This window comes from Eleutherodactylus coqui, chromosome 2 (assembly GCF_035609145.1).
Source record: "Eleutherodactylus coqui strain aEleCoq1 chromosome 2, aEleCoq1.hap1, whole genome shotgun sequence".
Lineage (NCBI taxonomy): Eukaryota > Metazoa > Chordata > Amphibia > Anura > Eleutherodactylidae > Eleutherodactylus > Eleutherodactylus coqui.
The window spans coordinates 4,027,007-4,047,146 of record NC_089838.1 but is presented as its reverse complement, the minus strand read 5'-3'; the positions used below and the strand labels follow the sequence as shown (position 1 = coordinate 4,047,146).

The following is a 20,140-nucleotide window of genomic DNA, read 5'->3' as shown; positions in this document are numbered from 1 at the left end:
TAGATAGATAGGAGATAGATAGATAGATGGACAGATAGATGGATAGATAGATAGATAGATAGATAGATAGATAGATAGATATGAGATAGATAGGAGATAGATAGATATGTGATAGATAGGAGATAGATAGATAGGAGATAGATAGATGGACAGATAGATGGATAGAAAGATAGATAGATAGATAGATAGGAGATAGATAGATAGATAGGAGATAGATAGACAGATAGGAGATAGATAGATAGGAGATAGATAGATAGATAGATAGATAGATAGATAGATAGATAGGAGATAGATAGATAGGAGATAGATAGATGGACAGATAGATGGATAGAAAGATAGATAGATAGATAGATAGATAGATAGATAGATAGATAGATAGGAGATAGATAGATAGGAGATAGATAGATAGATAGGAGATAGATAGATAGGAGATAGATAGATGGACAGATAGATGGATAGAAAGATAGATAGATAGATAGATAGATAGGAGATAGATAGATAGGAGATAGATAGATAGATAGGAGATAGATAGATAGGAGATAGATAGATAGATAGATAGATAGATAGATAGATAGATAGATAGATAGGAGATAGATAGATAGGAGATAGATAGATAGATAGATAGATAGATAGATAGGGGATAGATAGATAGATAGATAGATAGATAGATAGATAGATAGATAGATAGATAGATAGGAGATAGATATATAGGAGATAGATAGATGGACAGATAGATGGATAGAAAGATAGATAGATAGATAGATAGATAGATAGATAGATAGATAGATAGATAGATAGATAGATAGATAGATAGGAGATAGATAGATAGGAGATAGATAGATAGATAGGAGATAGATAGATAGATAGATAGATAGATAGATAGATAGATAGATAGATAGATAGATAGATAGGAGATAGATAGATAGATAGATAGGAGATAGATAGATAGGAGATAGATAGATGGACAGATAGATGGATAGAAAGATAGATAGATAGATAGATAGATAGATAGATAGATAGATAGGAGATAGATAGATAGGAGATAGATAGATAGATAGATAGATAGATAGATAGGAGATAGATAGGAGATAGATAGATAGATAGATAGATAGATAGGAGATAGATAGATAGGAGATAGATAGATAGATAGATAGATAGATAGATAGATAGGAGATAGATAGGAGATAGATAGATAGGAGATAGATAGATAGATAGATAGATAGATAGATAGATAAGAGATAGATAGATGATTGATAGATAGATAGATAGGAGATAGATAGATGATAGATAGATAGATAGATAGATATGAGATAGATAGATAGATATGAGATGGCTAGATAGATGATAGATAGATAGATATGAGATAGATAGATATGAGATAGATAGATAGATAGATATGAGATAGATAGAATATAGATAGATAGATATGAGATAGATAGATAGATATGAGATAGATAGATAGATAGATAGATAGATAGATAGATAGATAGATAGATAGATAGATAGATAGATATGAGATAGATAGATAGATATGAGATAGATAGATAGATAGATAGATAGATAGATATGAGATAGATAGATAGATATGAGATAGATAGATAGGAGATAGATAGGAGATAGATAGATATGTGATAGATAGATAGATAGATAGATAGATAGATAGATAGATAGATAGATAGATAGATAGATAGATAGATAGATAGGAGATAGGAGATAGATAGGAGATAGATAGGAGATAGATAGATAGGAGATAGATAGATGGACAGATAGATGGATAGATAGATAGATAGAAAGATAGATAGATAGATAGATAGGAGATAGATAGATAGGAGATAGATAGATAGATAGGAGATAGATAGATAGGAGATAGATAGATAGGAGATAGATAGATAGATAGATAGATAGATAGATAGATAGATAGATAGATAGATAGGAGATAGATAGATAGGAGATAGATAGATAGATAGATAGATAGATAGGAGATAGATAGATAGATAGATAGATAGGAGATAGATAGATGATAGATAGATAGATAGATAGATAGATAGATAGATAGATAGATATGAGATGGCTAGATAGATGATAGATAGATAGATAGATAGATAGATAGATAGATAGATATGAGATGGCTAGATAGATGATAGATAGATAGATAGATAGATAGATATGAGATAGATAGATAGGAGATAGATAGGAGATAGATAGATAGATAGATAGATAGATATGAGATAGATAGATAGATAGATATGAGATAGATAGATAGATAGATATGAGATAGATTGATAGATATGAGATAGATAGATAGGAGATAGATAGATAGGAGATAGATAGATGGACAGATAGATGGATAGATAGATAGATAGAAAGATAGATAGATAGATAGATAGGAGATAGATAGATAGGAGATAGATAGATAGATAGGAGATAGATAGATAGGAGATAGATAGATAGGAGATAGATAGATAGGAGATAGATAGATGGACAGATAGATGGATAGAAAGATAGATAGATAGATAGATAGATAGATAGATAGATAGATAGATAGATAGATAGATAGGAGATAGATAGATAGGAGATAGATAGATAGATAGGAGATAGATAGATAGGAGATAGATAGATAGATAGATAGATAGATAGGGGATAGATAGATAGATAGATAGATAGATAGATAGATAGATAGATAGATAGATAGATAGATAGATAGGAGATAGATAGATAGGAGATAGATAGATGGACAGATAGATGGATAGAAAGATAGATAGATAGATAGATAGATAGATAGATAGGAGATAGATAGATAGGAGATAGATAGATAGATAGGAGATAGATAGATAGATAGATAGATAGATAGATAGGAGATAGATAGATAGATAGATAGATAGATAGATAGATAGGAGATAGATAGATAGGAGATAGATAGATGGACAGATAGATGGATAGAAAGATAGATAGATAGATAGATAGATAGATAGATAGATAGATAGGAGATAGATAGATAGGAGATAGATAGATAGATAGATAGATAGATAGATAGATAGATAGGAGATAGATAGGAGATAGATAGATAGATAGATAGATAGATAGATAGATAGGAGATAGATAGATAGGAGATAGATAGATAGATAGATAGATAGATAGATAGATAGGAGATAGATAGATAGGAGATAGATAGATAGATAGATAGATAGATAGATAGATAAGAGATAGATAGATGATTGATAGATAGATAGATAGGAGATAGATAGATGATAGATAGATAGATAGATAGATATGAGATAGATAGATAGATATGAGATGGCTAGATAGATGATAGATAGATAGATATGAGATAGATAGATATGAGATAGATAGATAGATAGATATGAGATAGATAGAATATAGATAGATAGATATGAGATAGATAGATAGATATGAGATAGATAGATAGATAGATAGATAGATAGATAGATATGAGATAGATAGATAGATATGAGATAGATAGATAGGAGATAGATAGGAGATAGATAGATATGTGATAGATAGATAGATAGATAGATAGATAGGAGATAGGAGATAGATAGGAGATAGATAGGAGATAGATAGATAGGAGATAGATAGATGGACAGATAGATGGATAGATAGATAGATAGAAAGATAGATAGATAGATAGATAGATAGGAGATAGATAGATAGATAGGAGATAGATAGATAGGAGATAGATAGATAGGAGATAGATAGATAGATAGATAGATAGATAGATAGATAGATAGATAGATAGATAGATAGGAGATAGATAGATAGGAGATAGATAGATAGATAGATAGATAGATAGATAGGAGATAGATAGATAGATAGATAGATAGATAGATAGATAGATAGATAGATAGATAGGAGATAGATAGATGATAGATAGATAGATAGATATGAGATGGCTAGATAGATGATAGATAGATAGATAGATAGATAGATAGATAGATAGATAGATAGATAGATATGAGATGGCTAGATAGATGATAGATAGATAGATAGATAGATAGATAGATAGATAGATAGATAGATAGATAGATATGAGATAGATAGATAGGAGATAGATAGGAGATAGATAGATAGATAGATAGATATGAGATAGATAGATAGATAGATATGAGATAGATAGATAGATAGATATGAGATAGATTGATAGATATGAGATAGATAGATAGGAGATAGATAGATAGATAGATAGATAGATAGATAGATAGATAGATATGAGATAGATAGATAGATAGATAGATTGATAGATAGATAGGAGATAGATAGATAGGAGATAGATAGATAGATAGATAGATAGATAGATAGATAGATAGATAGATAGATAGATAGGAGATAGATAGATAGATAGATAGATAGATAGATAACCTCTGGAACAATGGTAGCACCCTGATGAGTTCTGTACTCTGTCTATATAATGCAGGCTATATAATCTCACTGTCATCTATAATTGAGTGGCTGTGAATTTGCAATGTGACCTCTAGTGGTGACTCAGAATGTAATGTAAATGTCTCATGCTTTTAATAGAAGGATGAAGTAGAAGATTCCTGCAAGGCGATGATATAATCCTTATATTATAAAGCCATGCAGCAGATTAGCTGTAATAACACCAGGCGTTGTGAGCACAACAAACCCAGCTCTGCTACATCGCTGTAGCGCAAGCCAAACTCCTGCCTAAAGCAACCTAAAAGTAAACTGCATTCTTTGCCCACGGTGGCACTGAGCTGGCACTGATCTCATACTTAGCAGACTCCTTGCCCACCTCTTCTGCTATACCCTCTATGTGTTCGGGTGATCCCGGAGGCTCTCAGGACTGGTCATATGTGAGATAAAGTAGTCATCACTGGAGAAAGTCGGGGAGAAGCAAGGACTTTTTGTACTTTCTGTAAATCATCTCACTTAAGAACACAAGTCACCCTCATCCCATTCCAAAGCGGCTGATACCAGCAAACAATAGACTGCACTTACTTGCACGACAAGCACGCTATAGACCGAACGCCCGTAATTTCCAAAAATGTTAAAAACTCACTGACAAAGATGGATATATCAGATGGAAGTGTCACTTACCTGGGCATGGGACATCTCTGAAACCCTCCTTGCTGCCATGTTTAAGGTGCCCCCCACCAATTTGCTGGTTGTCTGTAAGTTAATGGGGGCAGTCTGTGGGGGTTCAACGCTATTGGCCGATGACGGTGCTGAGGCCGTAGCTGTTTTCTGGCCATTGAGGTGTGCAGTCACCATAGTGACGGGTGCTTTGGCCGGGACGACTGAGATGGCAATGCCCCCCTGACTGCTTGGTGCCTTGATGAGCGGGATGGGCTTGGCACTTTCCACAGGACAGCTCCGGACCGCCAGCTTCTGCCAGGCAAAAAGAGACACAGGGTAAAAAGAGAAGACAAGAAGGGGTGAGTTCAAGTAGCCAGAAAACCCAATGCCCTCCTCCACATCTCTACGCACCTCCTTCTGCACCACCTACTGGAGCCGGCACTGGCACAAAGGGGACATTTACTGCAAATATCAGAGAGCACCATCTGGCTCCGTTATTTACATTAGGCTTTACATGCTCCGAGCTGCAGACGGGTGATTGAGGAAGCAAGTCACTCCACATCCCGCAGCAGCATCCTCCTGATGAAACGACTCCAGCCGGGCACATTTAGGGCACCGCCGCTGACTCTCCTACATGAATATTGCTGCAGTGATTTCTAACCACAAGGGTCTCTGTTCCTGTGTGATTCCCGCTGAGCCGCCTGCCGAGAACACAAGCCTCACAAGCCGAAGATCCATCTCACCGCGTCTCATTGATTTGGGGCAAAATAAGGAACATTTCTATTTTATCCTCATTTTCGGCCTAGTTACTAGAAATGTTACAGGGGGGCCACATACAAGTCTGGGGAGGACTAGAAACCTCTTTCCATATTTTTAGTCCATGTTTTATTGTTTCACTTTTGTGTTTTAATGGATTATTTTATTTGATATTTTATTATTTTATTTCATTTTGGAATATTTTACTATTTTTTGTTAATGTATCTTTTTATCATCTATTATTATGTTCTATTGATTATTGCGCTTTATTTAGTTATCGGTCCAAACCATTAGGTGATTATTTGTATCTTTCACTTACTTTTAGTGTTTAGTGAATCCATGACTCACTTATGTTGTAACTATTCATTGAATCTATTACTTGATTTTCTTAATTATTTCACTATTTATTTTTATGATTGTTTTATTTAATTGTATTATTGTAACAAGTTAGACCTTCAGTGTAAGATTTTATTGAATCCTTCTATGTAACGTGTTTCCCCAAAAATAAGACAGTGTCTTATATTAATTTTTGTTCAAAAAGGTTTAACTTTTTTACATGTATAGCTGCCTGGACACTATTTAAATTGACTTTTTTAATTAACTGTTAGCAGGGCTTAATTTTGGAGTAGGGCTTATATTTCAAGCATCCTCAAAAATTCTGGAAAATCATGCTATGTCTTATTTTCAGGCAAACAGGGTATTTGTTATTGCACTATATGCTTTAGTTATTATTTATTGTTATACTTTTATATAATTGTAACCATAATATTTATTTGTTACCTGATTCAGAATTTTTTTAAAGGTTTAATTTACCTTTTTTACGCTTCATCTATTTAAATTTCGATTTTATATGAATTCTGCATTAATATTTGAATTCTGGTAATCTATGCCAATTCAATTTTTCTAGATCTAATGGATTCTGATACGTAAAATCTAAAATTATCTTTAAAAAACCTCCCATCGATGTAATAAGAAAATTGGGATTGTTTTCTTTTTTTGAATTTAATTTGAAGATTTATTTGACAAAGTTCATATATTTATTATTGCTCTTCTAGTTTATTTTTTATGCATTTTGAGTGGAACCAACTTACTGCTGTAGATGAGTGTTAACGGTCAGTCTCATTATAAGTTGCTCAATAATTGATACAAATTATCATAGACGTACACATGAGGTTCAGACGAGTCGCAGATATTCTTCCGGCCTCCACAGGCAGCTCTTTTCTCCTATTTCTGCAGGAGTGAGGAGTATTTTTTATCATTACGCAGCACAGGGCACACTTTACACGGCAGCAGGAGAGCCGCACGCCTGATTACACGCTGGCTGACCAATCTTTCCAGGCTCTGACTTGTAATTCAGGAATTGTGAGAAATGACTAATGTGTCTCTTTAACCCTAATAATAATGATATATCCTTAGATGTTTCTATATATTTATGGTTTTGGTATCTATAATATATGTTTTGTCCATGTATCACATTCATTTTTCTCAGTCTCATCTCACTTCTTCACATTCTCTGTATTTTGCCATATTCATTCAGCATTTTAGCTCCAGGGAATTGCATTATATTCCCTTGTACTGATTTGTACTTTAGATCCATCTATGCAAATAGAAAGATAGAAAAATGCCTCCACAGCGCCACCTATTGGAAGGCAGCATTCCTGCAAGCCAATGTCTGACTATAACAAGCCTTGTAACAATGACTCGGAATATAAGCCAAGACCAGGGTCTTCACAAGAAGGAAAACATCCTATGAACAGACAAACTGTTTGGGGGTCTTGGCTTATATTCCCAGCTGCTGTTACAAGGTCTGTTAAAAGGTCGGACATTGACTTGCAGGAATGCTGCCTCATGATAGGTGGCGCTGTAGCGTTGCATACATTTCCCAGAGGAGCATGAATGGCCTTCTTTTAAGTTTCCTCCCAACCTACTAGGTGGTCAACCTAAGGAGAAACGTTACCCCTCCCAACCTTAGATATGTCCAGTTGTGCAGTGATGCCCCCCTTATATCACTATACAGCGGGGATCAAAGTGAACAGGGGAGAGTGAACAGCCATTATAAAGGTTTGGCCCCTTTCAGCTGTGCTTGATACTAATACAGTCCCAACCATCCAGGACAGGAGCTTCTAGTGCCGTCATCCTATTTTCATAACCCTAGTACATTCTCCTTGTTCGCTAACATTGCAGTACCTGCAGAGGTTCTCACCATCCATTAAAATGGGAACACCATTTAGGAGTGCGCTCTTTGCACAAGGCCCTCATATCAGCCACGCGAACTGTCTATATGGTATATACACCCTTGTTACTATATATCTTGGCAAATACGCAGTTAAAAAATGTTGAGAAAGCTGGTTGACAGCTACTGGGGAAAGACCAAGGGTGGCTATAGTGGTGCCACCTTGTTTCTCCAGAAATAGATACAAAATGTACCTGTAGCATAGATAATACATGATCTTTACACATTAAGGGGGTTCTCCAGGCTTCTGCTATTGAGGAACATCCCCAAGATAGGTCATCAATAGGACTCTATGGGGATGCGCAAACGCACACCCCGTCCGCACAGAGTTGTGTCCGTGACTGATCGATTTTGCCGTGTTAATTGCTAACATTGGGGACTAATCAGAGTGCTGAGCTAGTTCAAAACGGATATGGGTGTCTCCCGCGCCAAAGTGAACGGGGCCAGCAACACAAAATTACAGTAAAAGGAATGGGCACGTGCGTAAAAGCACATGATGGCGCTGTGTTCAGAGCGTAGCTATGTCATCCTCTTGCGAGCGTATCTATGCATACACTCATGTGCAGATGCCCTTAAAGGGGTTGTTCTGGATTAGATAAACAAGACTGCTTTACAAAAATGGTGCCACCCCTGTTTACAGATCATCTGCGACATTGCAGTTCAGATCCATTCACTTAGCTGAAAATTCACATCTTTTTCTTTTTTTTGAAATTTGTATAGCGTCAACTTATTCCGCAGCGCTTTCAGGTAATTTATTTATTTCCCCCTCCACACCGAGCTGGGTACTCATTTTACCAACCTTGGAAGGATGGAAGTCTGAGCCAACTTTGAGCTGGCTACCTGAACCATGTGGGGATTGAACTTGTAACCTTCGGGTCGTGAGTAAGTGCTTAGATCTGTGTTGGAAGGTCTAGTAGGAGGTTCCTCCACAGATCCGGCTTAAAGTACAAAAATAAAAATCTTTGCATACAGCTCTTTTTCTTCCATCTAAAAGCCAGGCAGCTGAATCGAAAACTGAACCGACCCAATTATAGTCAATGGGGTCCATTTGGCATTGTTCGGTTCCATTTGGCTGTGGGAATGCTCCCTAAACGGAGATTTAGAATACCCCCTCTGGACAGGGGTAACACTATCAAGACAGGTTTTTCTAAACCTGTACAACTCCTTTCAAAGTTTGTTGGCTAGTCAAATTGTCAATCCCTAAATGGATAAACCAATGGAACGTGCAATTTGTGACTTGTTTCTGAGAAAAACAATAGGCTAGAAACTTTTTACTCTAAAGGTCATACACATTAGGGTGGCTTTACACGGGGCAACTATCAGCCGGAAAATGGCTCAAATGAGTGATTTGCCATTATAGTTGGCTCATGTCAACAGGCGATACATTGCTCAGTAGTCAATAGTGACTTTGCCCCAGCTGACTGTTCTCGCTTGGTGTAAACAAGCAGTCATTTACCTTTGAACTACTAACTGTCCACGGTGACCTAGGCAGGTGGCCAGAAGAGATCTCCGACGTTCTCCGCTTCTATTCACTGAATGACAATCGCTCCTGTGTGAAGCTTACAGGAGTGATAAGTCATCGGAATGACTGTCGGGTGCCTATGTGTCCAACAGTTGTCTTGTGTAAAGCCACCCTTAGATAGAAGATGGTTGAAGAATCATTGAGCGAATGATCATCTTGGAATAATCCTTTTACAGACTCATCCATACACATTTAGCCCAAAATGGCCTTTACCGTTCTCAGACTGGTCATACAGTACATCTTCAATGACACCAAGCGATTGATGAAAGATCTTTCTGAGAACATGCTGTCAGGAAGGACCTTACGAGGGTGAAAGACTTTTTGTGGAATAAAAAAATTTTCATCAACCTGTTGGCTGAAAGTTGCAAACTTGTCCAACTTCTTTCCAGACGAAGAACGTGTGTCATCAGTTGGTCAAAACAGTCATTTATTGTTAAACTCCACCCAGAGAACATTTGTTATAATTGAAATTGCCCATTTTCATCAACTTTAGTCCGATGTGTATAGAGCCTAAAAGTTTCCTTCAACAGTAGATCCTGAAATATTGTCTGGACGTCCCATAGACAGAAGCGTGCTACCAGGTCAACATTGGTAGGGTCTACTGTCTACAATCCGATGTCCATGGCCAAGTCTAGTAAAACCCATTAAGAAAGTCTTTGATTTGAGCATTATTACTCTTCTGGATCCAGAAGCTCCGGCAGAAGAGATGGGCTTTATCTGGCTATAAATTGGCACTTGAGATGCATATGTAAGCAATCACATAACTCTTTGCTTGTGGAAGCATGTAATTAAGAGAACAAAACAACAATCAAACACAAAGCATGTAACAAGCGGTGACACGGCGCTCATGTAGATCCCACCAGCACTTCCCAGTTAACTGTTTGGAGTACACCGGGAAATTGCCCTAATAAACAAGATCCTTCAGTTTTCGAATTTATATGATTAATGTAACGCGCGGTGGAATCAAACGAGGCGCAATCATGGCCCTGTACGGATATAAGGCAAGTGGGAGGAGAGAAATGAAAAGGAAGTCCGAGAAATAAAATCAGTTACTAACATCGAAGAATTCTGAAATGATCATCTGAATTAAAATATTGACTTTTTGTTAAAGGGGTTGTCCCACGCCGAAACAGTTTTTTTTTTTTTTCAATAGCCCCCCCGTTCGGCGCGAGACAAACCCGATGCAGGCATAAAAAAAACAAACCGTCCAGTACTTACCCGAATCCCCGCGCTCCGGCGACTTCTGACTTACCTTGTGAAGATGGCCGCCGGGATCTTCACCCTCGGTGGACCGCAGGTCTTCTGTGCGGTCCATTGCCGATTCCAGCCTCCTGATTGGCTGGAATCGGCACGTGACGGGGCGGAGCTACGAGGAGCCGCTCTCCGGCACGAGCGGCCCCATTCAGAAAAGAAGAAGACCGGACTGCGCAAGCGCGTCTAATCCGGCGATTAGACGCTGAAAATTATACGGCACCAGGGAGACGGGGACGCTAGCAACGGAACAGGTAAGTGAATAACTTCTGTATGGCTCATAATTAATGCACAATGTACATTACAAAGTGCATTAATATGGCCATACAGAAGTGTATAACCCCACTTTGTTTCGCGGGACAACCCCTTTAATGTTTTCGTAGATTCACTACTGATGGATGTATTGGCCATTGTATTGGAATCAGTGCCCATAACAGTTGCCACTTCCGGTTGGCACCGAAGAGGCACTTAAACTGGAATTTCGACTCAAAAATGCACAATTTTCTAGACACATTGGGGTAAATTAACTTAGATTGACGGTTCATAAACTAGTCTAAGTAACGTTTGTGCATCAAGTGTTATAACAGGTACAAGTCACCTAATACATTTGTCACATCCAGCGGCATTCCCACACGTGACTCTGAAATCTACACCATACAGGAACTGGCATAGGGTTTACTTGTAACTTATGCCCGTTTTTGGCACAAATTATAATCTATCTGATGGTCCATGAGGACGTGCTTCCTTTTACCTAGTCCAACCCGGTTTTAGAGAAGTGTCGGAGGCATAAAAAGGCCAAAAGTGGCAAATTATTGCACAAGAGATAATGTGTTTCTTTTGTATGGCAGAAATGTAGAATTGCTGTCGTTAGCCGTTTAGTCGTTCCCAACCCTCTGCACCCTTACAGGCTCCCTCCCTCCATGGTTTTCGGTTTAGCCCCGCCTCTTTCAGTTGTGTGATATCCATGCCATTGTTGTTATCCCGAATGCTAGCTGAGTAATAGTTTTCGATCATGATCAGGGATTCATGACATTTGTACCCCCTGTGCCCCAGCCATAGGGTGAATGGTAGCTTCTATGGCTGCACAAACTGAACGACAAGCAAACAAATTCCCATTCGTCGTTGAGCCGCCGGCGGTGTTTACAATGAACGGTTATTGTTGAGTTTCGCACAACCCATCAATAAGCTGAGCGATGATTGTTCTGTGGAAAAGGCTTCTAAGAGGGCCTTCTCAAAATTAGTGCAAGAGAAAGTTGATAAAGTTGCTTGTAGCAAGTCCGACTGTGGAGATACTATGAAATCACCAAGACACATTAGGCCCAAGATGTATGATGATATTGGTACTTGTATGGTTATGGTTACGGGAAGGTCAACCTGGGCCATTCTGTTGACTTGAGTTTGGGGCTAGCCTAGGCCTATAGTTGATGATCTCCTTTCATTGCTTTAGATCATAGTATAGCATGAATTTCTAAGCCTTGTATTTCCATTTGTGTCTTGGAAGGAAGCTCTGGATGCTACTGTAGCTACATCTCAGCAACAACCTGCAAATCAATATTGTCTTCTTTCTATCGAGTGCCTTCATTACGGAGCCGCACAACAACAGTCACTGCTATTATTTTCACAAGATGTCAATGATTATGGAAAACAATGGTGTGACGCAGGTGACAAAAGACCATACGCTGCCTGATAGGTCTTATTTCCATCTGCAGGAGATGCTTCACATCAGCGCCATACAGCTCCCATGCTGAATTATGGCCTCTGTAAGTTTCACAAATGACTTCCCGCAATATTTGGTGTTAACGCTATACGGTGCATACATGGTTGTGATTGGTCACATCTTCTTGGTGACATTAGACTCAGTCAAGGGCTGGATGTAGTACTGAGGTGTTGACCCACAAAGAGGGGTTCTCAACTTAATGTACAGTAGTCCTTTCTGTTTCCCTTTGGGTGGTGTGAAATTTCAAAGGCATTTACTAGAGATGAGCGAGCACCAAAATGCCATTTACCATCCCCACAGGCACCAAAACAATAGCATATAGGTAAGGGCTACACTGACCATTGCCAAAACAGGACTATGCAAACTAAGAATCAGGGCATGCAGTTCACAAAATTCAAACATCTTCTAGTGTGGAAGGACTTCAGACAAAAGGAAGTGATAATTCATTTAGGTGATACAAAATGGGCAGAAAGAGATAGATAGGAGATAGATATGAGATAGATAGATAGATAGATATGAGATAGATAGATAGATAGATAGATGGATATGAGATAGATAGATAGGAGATAGATAGATAGATGGATATGAGATAGAGAGATAGATAGATAGATGGATATGAGATAGAGAGATAGGAGATAGATAGATAGGAGATAGATAGATAGGAGATAGATAGATAGGAGATAGATAGATAGATATGAGATAGATAGATAGATATGAGATAGATAGATAGATATGATATGAGATAGATAGATATGAGATAGATAGATAGATAGATATGAGATAGATAGATATGAGATAGATAGATAGAGAGATAGATAGATAGATAGAGAGATAGATAGATAGATAGATAGATAGATAGATAGATAGGAGATAGATAGATAGATAGATATGAGATAGATTGATAGATAGATAGATAGATGGATATGAGATAGAGAGATAGGAGATAGATAGATAGGAGATAGATAGATAGGAGATAGATAGATATGAGATAGATAGATAGATATGAGATAGATAGATAGATATGATATGAGATAGATAGATAGGAGATAGATAGATAGGAGATAGATAGATATGAGATAGATAGATAGATATGAGATAGATAGATAGATAGATATGAGATAGATAGATAGAGAGATAGAGAGATAGATAGATAGATAGATATGAGATAGATTGATAGATAGATATGAGATAGATAGATAGGAGATAGATAGATAGATATGAGATAGATAGATAGGGGATAGATAGATAGATAGATAGATAAATAGATAGATATGAGATATATAGATAGATAGATAGATAGATAGATAGGAGATAGATAGGAGATAGATAGATAGATAGATAGGAGATAGATAGATAGGAGATAGATAGATAGGAGATAGATAGATATGAGATAGATAGATAGATATGAGATAGATAGATAGATAGATATGAGATAGATAGATAGAGAGATAGAGAGATAGATAGATAGATAGATATGAGATAGATTGATAGATAGATATGAGATAGATAGATAGGAGATAGATAGATAGATATGAGATAGATAGATAGGGGATAGATAGATAGATAGATAGATAGATAGATAGATAGATAGATAAATAGATAGATATGAGATATATAGATAGATAGATAGATAGATAGGAGATAGATAGGAGATAGATAGATAGATAGATAGATAGGAGATAGATAGATAGATAGATAGATAGATAGATAGATATGAGATATATAGATAGATATGAGATAGATAGATAGGAGATAGATAGATAGATAGGAGATAGATAGATAGATAGATAGATAGATAGATAGATAGATAGATAGATAGATAGATAGATAGGAGATAGATAGATAGATATGAGATAGATAGATAGATAGATAGATAATATACATAGATTAGAAGGGATAAATGCCTTAGATCAATGGTCTTCTGAAGAGCTTTCATTGCCTTCAATACTGTTAAAAGGCCCCCAAATTCTTAGAGGAAATCAGGTCAGAAGAGAACTGAAATATCATTGAGATATACCAGTAAATCACATCGATGATGGTTTGAACTTAAAGGTTTTCACCAGTTTAGAAAAACAGTTTTCATATACTCTAATTCTCAGATAAAGAAGGGTCCTCATCTATTGCATGGAGTGTCTCTCGCTTTGGAGGACCCGGCCTGTCCTGGGCTACACAGAAATGTCATTGATATGTATGAGTACTGTGCAGTACTAAATGTCCCCTGAACACTTACTGCCAGATTTCCTCATAGATTACAGTTGATTGTTGAGGCCCTCAGCAGGGACACTCTTAGTGACCAGCTTATTGCCAAGGGTCCTTTCTAACAAGTAGAGATTGTCCAAGGGGGACAATCTCTTTAAGGGTAGTTCAGAGAGTTCTTCTTATACTAAAACATACTATTCTTTACAATGCTGGGATCCCTTCCTATTAGAGATCTGCATGGGTCTGAGATCTAGGACTGTCACTGGTGGGATCTTCTGAGCAAGTCAAGACATCTCTTTTGAGATTCCCTTTCAATGTAAACTTGTTCGTAATCCAAGTGGGATGGAATCACTGAGGAAGGAAGGAGATATCAGTTGAACATCTATGACCGGAAGAAAGGAGGGGAGGACCTTAAGATTAACATACAAGGTCATAAGCAACCAACTCTGAGACCCGATCCACATTGCCGAAGTAAATCTGTAACACAGATGCCATCACCCACAGTCCTGACACGGTCATGTTGAGTGTTTCTTATCTTTGTGAACCTCCAGTGTCTCCAGTCTGTATAGTAATAATTAGGAAGCTCAGAGTATTTACTCAGTCAGACCAGATCTTGTCACTACACAATGCCTTCCAAATAAAAAAGTGCTCTTGAAGGCAGTTTTATGTAACACTTAGAATGAATGGAAACATATCCTATGTTACTATAGCTCTCCCCGGAGAGAACACAGAATCAATTCATTCCGGCAGTGGAAAAAAAAGTGTAAGCCATCTCAGAAAATATTCAACTAGGACGAGCCTGCTCGCTTATATTTAGCTAGAGAATGTTGGCCTGGCTGTTTGAGATTTTTCCCTTTTGACTTTTTTAAATTTAATTTCAAAGGAGAGGCATAAACTTTATGGATGTTTCCGAGCAGAACGGTTATGGCACCAGGTTCTTCTATCATCCATTGACTCCATTTCAAACATAAGATCCTTTTAGACGGAGCCATTCGCTCTGGTGGAGGAGTTCCAATACAATGAGATTGGTAATTGTCTACCAGGACTTACACAAGCCAATTCAGACTCTTAGGGGACGTACGATCGTTCATACAATCATTAGTCCCCTAGAGCTGTCGCTGATTGGCTGCAGATTTCCCTGTTTACACAGGAAGATGTATTTTGATGCTCACATAAAATATACAATTAGCTGACAAATCGGCTTTTGCTCTTCATTGGCTTATCAGTTAGATGGCCCAACAACCAGGCAAACTAATGTCCAGGTAAATGTTCTTGCTCAATAATGGGGCCATGTAAACGCCCTTAAGTTGGTTAACCCATGACTCATTTAAGCTGATCAATCACACCCTCTCCTCCCGATTCTGATAGAATACTGATCCCAACACCAAAGAGGTCCACTAGGGGACAACAGTATCTGAAGCTGACAGTAATATAGAGTTGGTCATTACCTTCAGAGGTCAGGGTACAAGATTTGTTCACTATCAGTTGACTGTTTTTGGAACTTAGTTTCCTTTTAGATGGATGATCGTCCACCGTGCCTTATACTATCCGATTCAGACTCTTTTAGGGATGATTGGTCACATGATCATTAGTTCCCATGTGCAGCTGACCAGTCAGTATTTTTATGTTCGTATAAAAGATACGACTAGTTGATCAATGAGCATCTGCTCATTTGTTGGCTAACCGTTTGTCCTTTTAGGTGGCCAAACAATCAGGCAAACTAATGTCCAGGTAAATGTTCTTGCTTGACAATCGGATGGCTAGGACCCATTCATTTGATTGGGTGCCTGTACTTGTACATACTCGGACTGAAAGTTCGAGAAAAAAAAAACAGCATGTCCTATTATTGACCAATTCTCATGCAAAAATAGTACATGCCAATGTGCGGAGTCCTGCACGTCGGACAGCACACGGGCAATTGTGCTTGAGAAACTCGGGTACAACTTTCCATCAGTCCGTGTACACGCACCCTAAAATGTTTCAATCATACTCTTTCCCACTGATTTTCACATGATATTAAACCCAACTCCAACAAGGTTCCCCGATGCACAACACCATCTCAAGCAGAAGGCACCTTATGTTAGGTCACCAACTTCAGAGGTTTTTTCAAATTTTTTGAGTTTTTCACAAATAATTTAATAATCCTTAATGATTTGATGAGCTTTGTATACATTTACGGCAGATTGTATAATGTTCTTCACTCTGACGCTACCCTGATTTTCATAGATAATCTCCACCTATTGACCTAACCGTTGTCACGTCTCATTTTGAACGAGATGACATAAAATAATCCATGCAGATGAGTTGGTCATACACTAGGAATCTTTAGATGGGTGTTATTTGAACACCTTCCATGGTTGGTCTATGAATGTTCTCCTTTTCGATCTCCGATGATCTGTGGCTTCCATTGATAGGATGCAGATCTGTGGTTTGGCATGATGACTTTTGGGTTACAGAATCCAACAACAACTAAGGAAATCCAAGATGGAAGATCAACCTTATGACAGACATCTGCCATCAGTCAGCATCTATCACAACCGTCTGTGTCATGAAAAGATGTCCAAGGTTAACAGAAAATGGCCTAAATCATGAAAAGGTACCTAGAAGTGGTCCTGATACCAGGCTTTCAGTAGCAATAGCATGGAGAAGAGCATGTAGAAGCAGAGTTGTCACTTGTCTAGGGTAGTGTTTTACAACCTCAGAACCTTACAGGGGTTTTCCAGGGAAAATACTATTGATTACCTATCCTCAGGATAGATCGTCAATAGTTAATCGCAGGACCTTGGGCCTTCAGTGGCCGACCCCAGCTGCTCAACTGTTGATAGATAGGTAATTAATAGTATTTTCCCTAGAAAATCCGTTTAAAGTTGTAGTACCAAGATCTCAATGGTAGCTCACTGATTCCATCTAATGTAAGAAATGGCTAATTTTCCACCATTTTGGTGGTGTGTGCCCCATTCGGACCCAACCCAATCCTTTTTACTCTTTGGTGCTACTGGAGATGACCTTCGATACTTCTAAGGCTTGTGGCTGACCATGCACACTGCTTTCCTCCCTTGTCACTGTGTTCGGGCTCTCATTCTGTGTGATGATCCTTCGTATGTGCCGTTTCCCCAGCTGCCATCTTGGCCAAGCATGTGCAGAGAAGCCAACCAGGCTGATCACTAAGGCAAGCCTGGCAGCACGCGCCAATCAGCTGTCACTGGCACAACCGAACAACTGCTTTGCTTACCCCATTGATTTCACCAATGAAAAACGTAAAAAAAATCTTGTCGTACCATTTTTACACAAAAAGCTTTTCAATTCCTCACAAACCGGCGCTGCGGTTCCGTTTGATCCTAGCGATGCGCCTCTTTGTGTCCTCCGGTGCATTCTGACTCCCCTATGATTTATCAGCATGGCTGCCAGAAAGGCTTCCATTGTAAACAGTAATTAATCACAACACAAATTGTCATTATTTAATACATATTTATTTAATGTAAGAAGCTAAATATTGCGCGGCGATTGTGGGAACCGATTTGTTATTCTTCTCTTTCAATAAAATGAGTTTAGGAAAAAAGGGCATTTCTGGAGTCTCTCACAGGGGTGTTTGTTACTGCGTCTTCTGCGCGCGGGATTCTACGTGCGTAATACACCGTAACAAATTGACTTTCAATTGCGGCTCGCACATGCAGCGCGCTAAATGCTCACGCAAAAAAAAAGATCACAACATGCACTACTTTGGCGCGCATTTTATGCGAATACACGTCAAGATAGTGTATGGGGATTGTCAGCACGAAAACGCCTAAGGGTGGTGTCCCAACTGGGCCTATGGTTCCGAGGGCAGAGAGGGACACGGGATCCCCAATCTCAGGATTGGTGGAGGTCTCAGTGGTAAACCCCATCGATCTGACTTTTACCACCTGGGGGTGATCCGCAATGAAACACGGGCATTGAAAGGCATGCATCTTCGCTTGTTTGTTCACATTCGTGGATACGAATTGTATATTCTGCAAGTGAAAGAGAAATCGCAGCACGCTCTGTTTTCCCATGTGGATGGCCTCCATAGATGTCAATGGAGGCCGTTTGACCCGCAGCCCGTACGCATTTAACATTGGTCACCTAAGTCACAGTGTGGGAAATACAAGGATATATAAAAAAAACCTGTGAGCCTCCGCGGTCATGTACAGCACTGTTTAGGGGGTATGCAGGGTAGATAGATGATAGAGCCTCCGCGGTCATGTACAGCACTGTTTAGGGGGTATGCAGGGTCACCGGCTGCGTTTGCGCACATTTTTTAGGCGTGTGAAAAAATAACAGTAATATGCGCCGACACACACAAAACGCTGATTATGGGGCTCTGAGAACCGCGTTCAAGTGCAAATATTTGAGCGTGTTTGTGCGAACGCTTCTGCGTTTTTGCCCTTGTATACAGATGTTCCATTCAGAAACGCAATTAGAGGACAAAATAGCTTTCTTGTCTTGTAGAATGGCGGACGGCCGGATGACAACCGATCAGACCCCATTATGGTCAATGGAGTAAATTTGGCGCAGTTTGATCAGTCATAAGATGGGTCTGTCTGCCCACTGCGTGCCATTTGTTCCTGATCCCATAATGGAATCTCTTACATGGAAGCCTTTTCCACGAAACAATGGCTGTTCCTAAAAAGTTGGTGGATCGTGCGAATGTGAGCCAACGTTCACTCATCACTTAGTGCGAACGATCTCACTCGGTGTAAGAGGAACCTTCAGCGTAGATGTGAACGAGCCCTTAGAAAGTTGCAGAACTTTTCATTGTGCTATGATTGAACCTCCTTTCCATAGATATTCCCGTTGGTGAGTCGTGGTAAGTGACCCCCCCCCCCCCCCCCCGCATCTGTTTATCCTAAATTAGGAACGGTTGCATGTTGTATACGGCATCGTTAGGCCCTGGTCACACAATGACGCCGGCTGACAACCAACATGGTGGTAACATGGAATGTTCACCCAGCTTGCCTATTTATAATGAGACGCCCGACAACCACGGGGCACACGAGTCCCATCACAGCCGCGGAGCCGAGCGGATGTGCAGAACGTACAGTAAGCTGCGGTTAGATAATTGGGAGCCCACTTCCATCTGCCAGGATGTTTGCCGACCCTCCTTAGACCGTTTGTATCACCAGCCAGCTGTTCCATCTTTGACTCTCCCCCAATTAGGATTTGAAGTGGGACGGTTCAAAGAGAAAGGGGAGAGGACATGACAGCCCCCTGACAATATCCGCTGGCATCCATCCTTCTCCACACAAAGCCGGGGATTGTAACACCTCAAACAAGCTTCACAATGTGAAGGGGAATGTACCAATACCGAGGAGAGGAAGTTTGTGGAACAGAATCACTAGAACGCAAAGTGAAGAGAAGGGAGAGAGATGTTACAAACCTGAGCTTAATA

The 20,140-nt window shown here is 39.0% G+C and overlaps 1 protein-coding gene across 2 annotated transcripts in view; it reads right to left on the bottom strand.

Moving 5' to 3' along the window:
* The window catches only part of PHF21B (PHD finger protein 21B), a 127,392-nt gene that overhangs the window by 69,101 nt on the left and 38,151 nt on the right, over positions 1–20,140 (bottom strand). For both annotated transcript variants that reach the window (XM_066590184.1, XM_066590185.1), the window contains exon 2: positions 5,077–5,367. In XM_066590184.1, the coding sequence (XP_066446281.1) occupies positions 5,077–5,367 (291 nt within the window). The remainder of the gene's footprint in view (positions 1–5,076; positions 5,368–20,140) is intronic.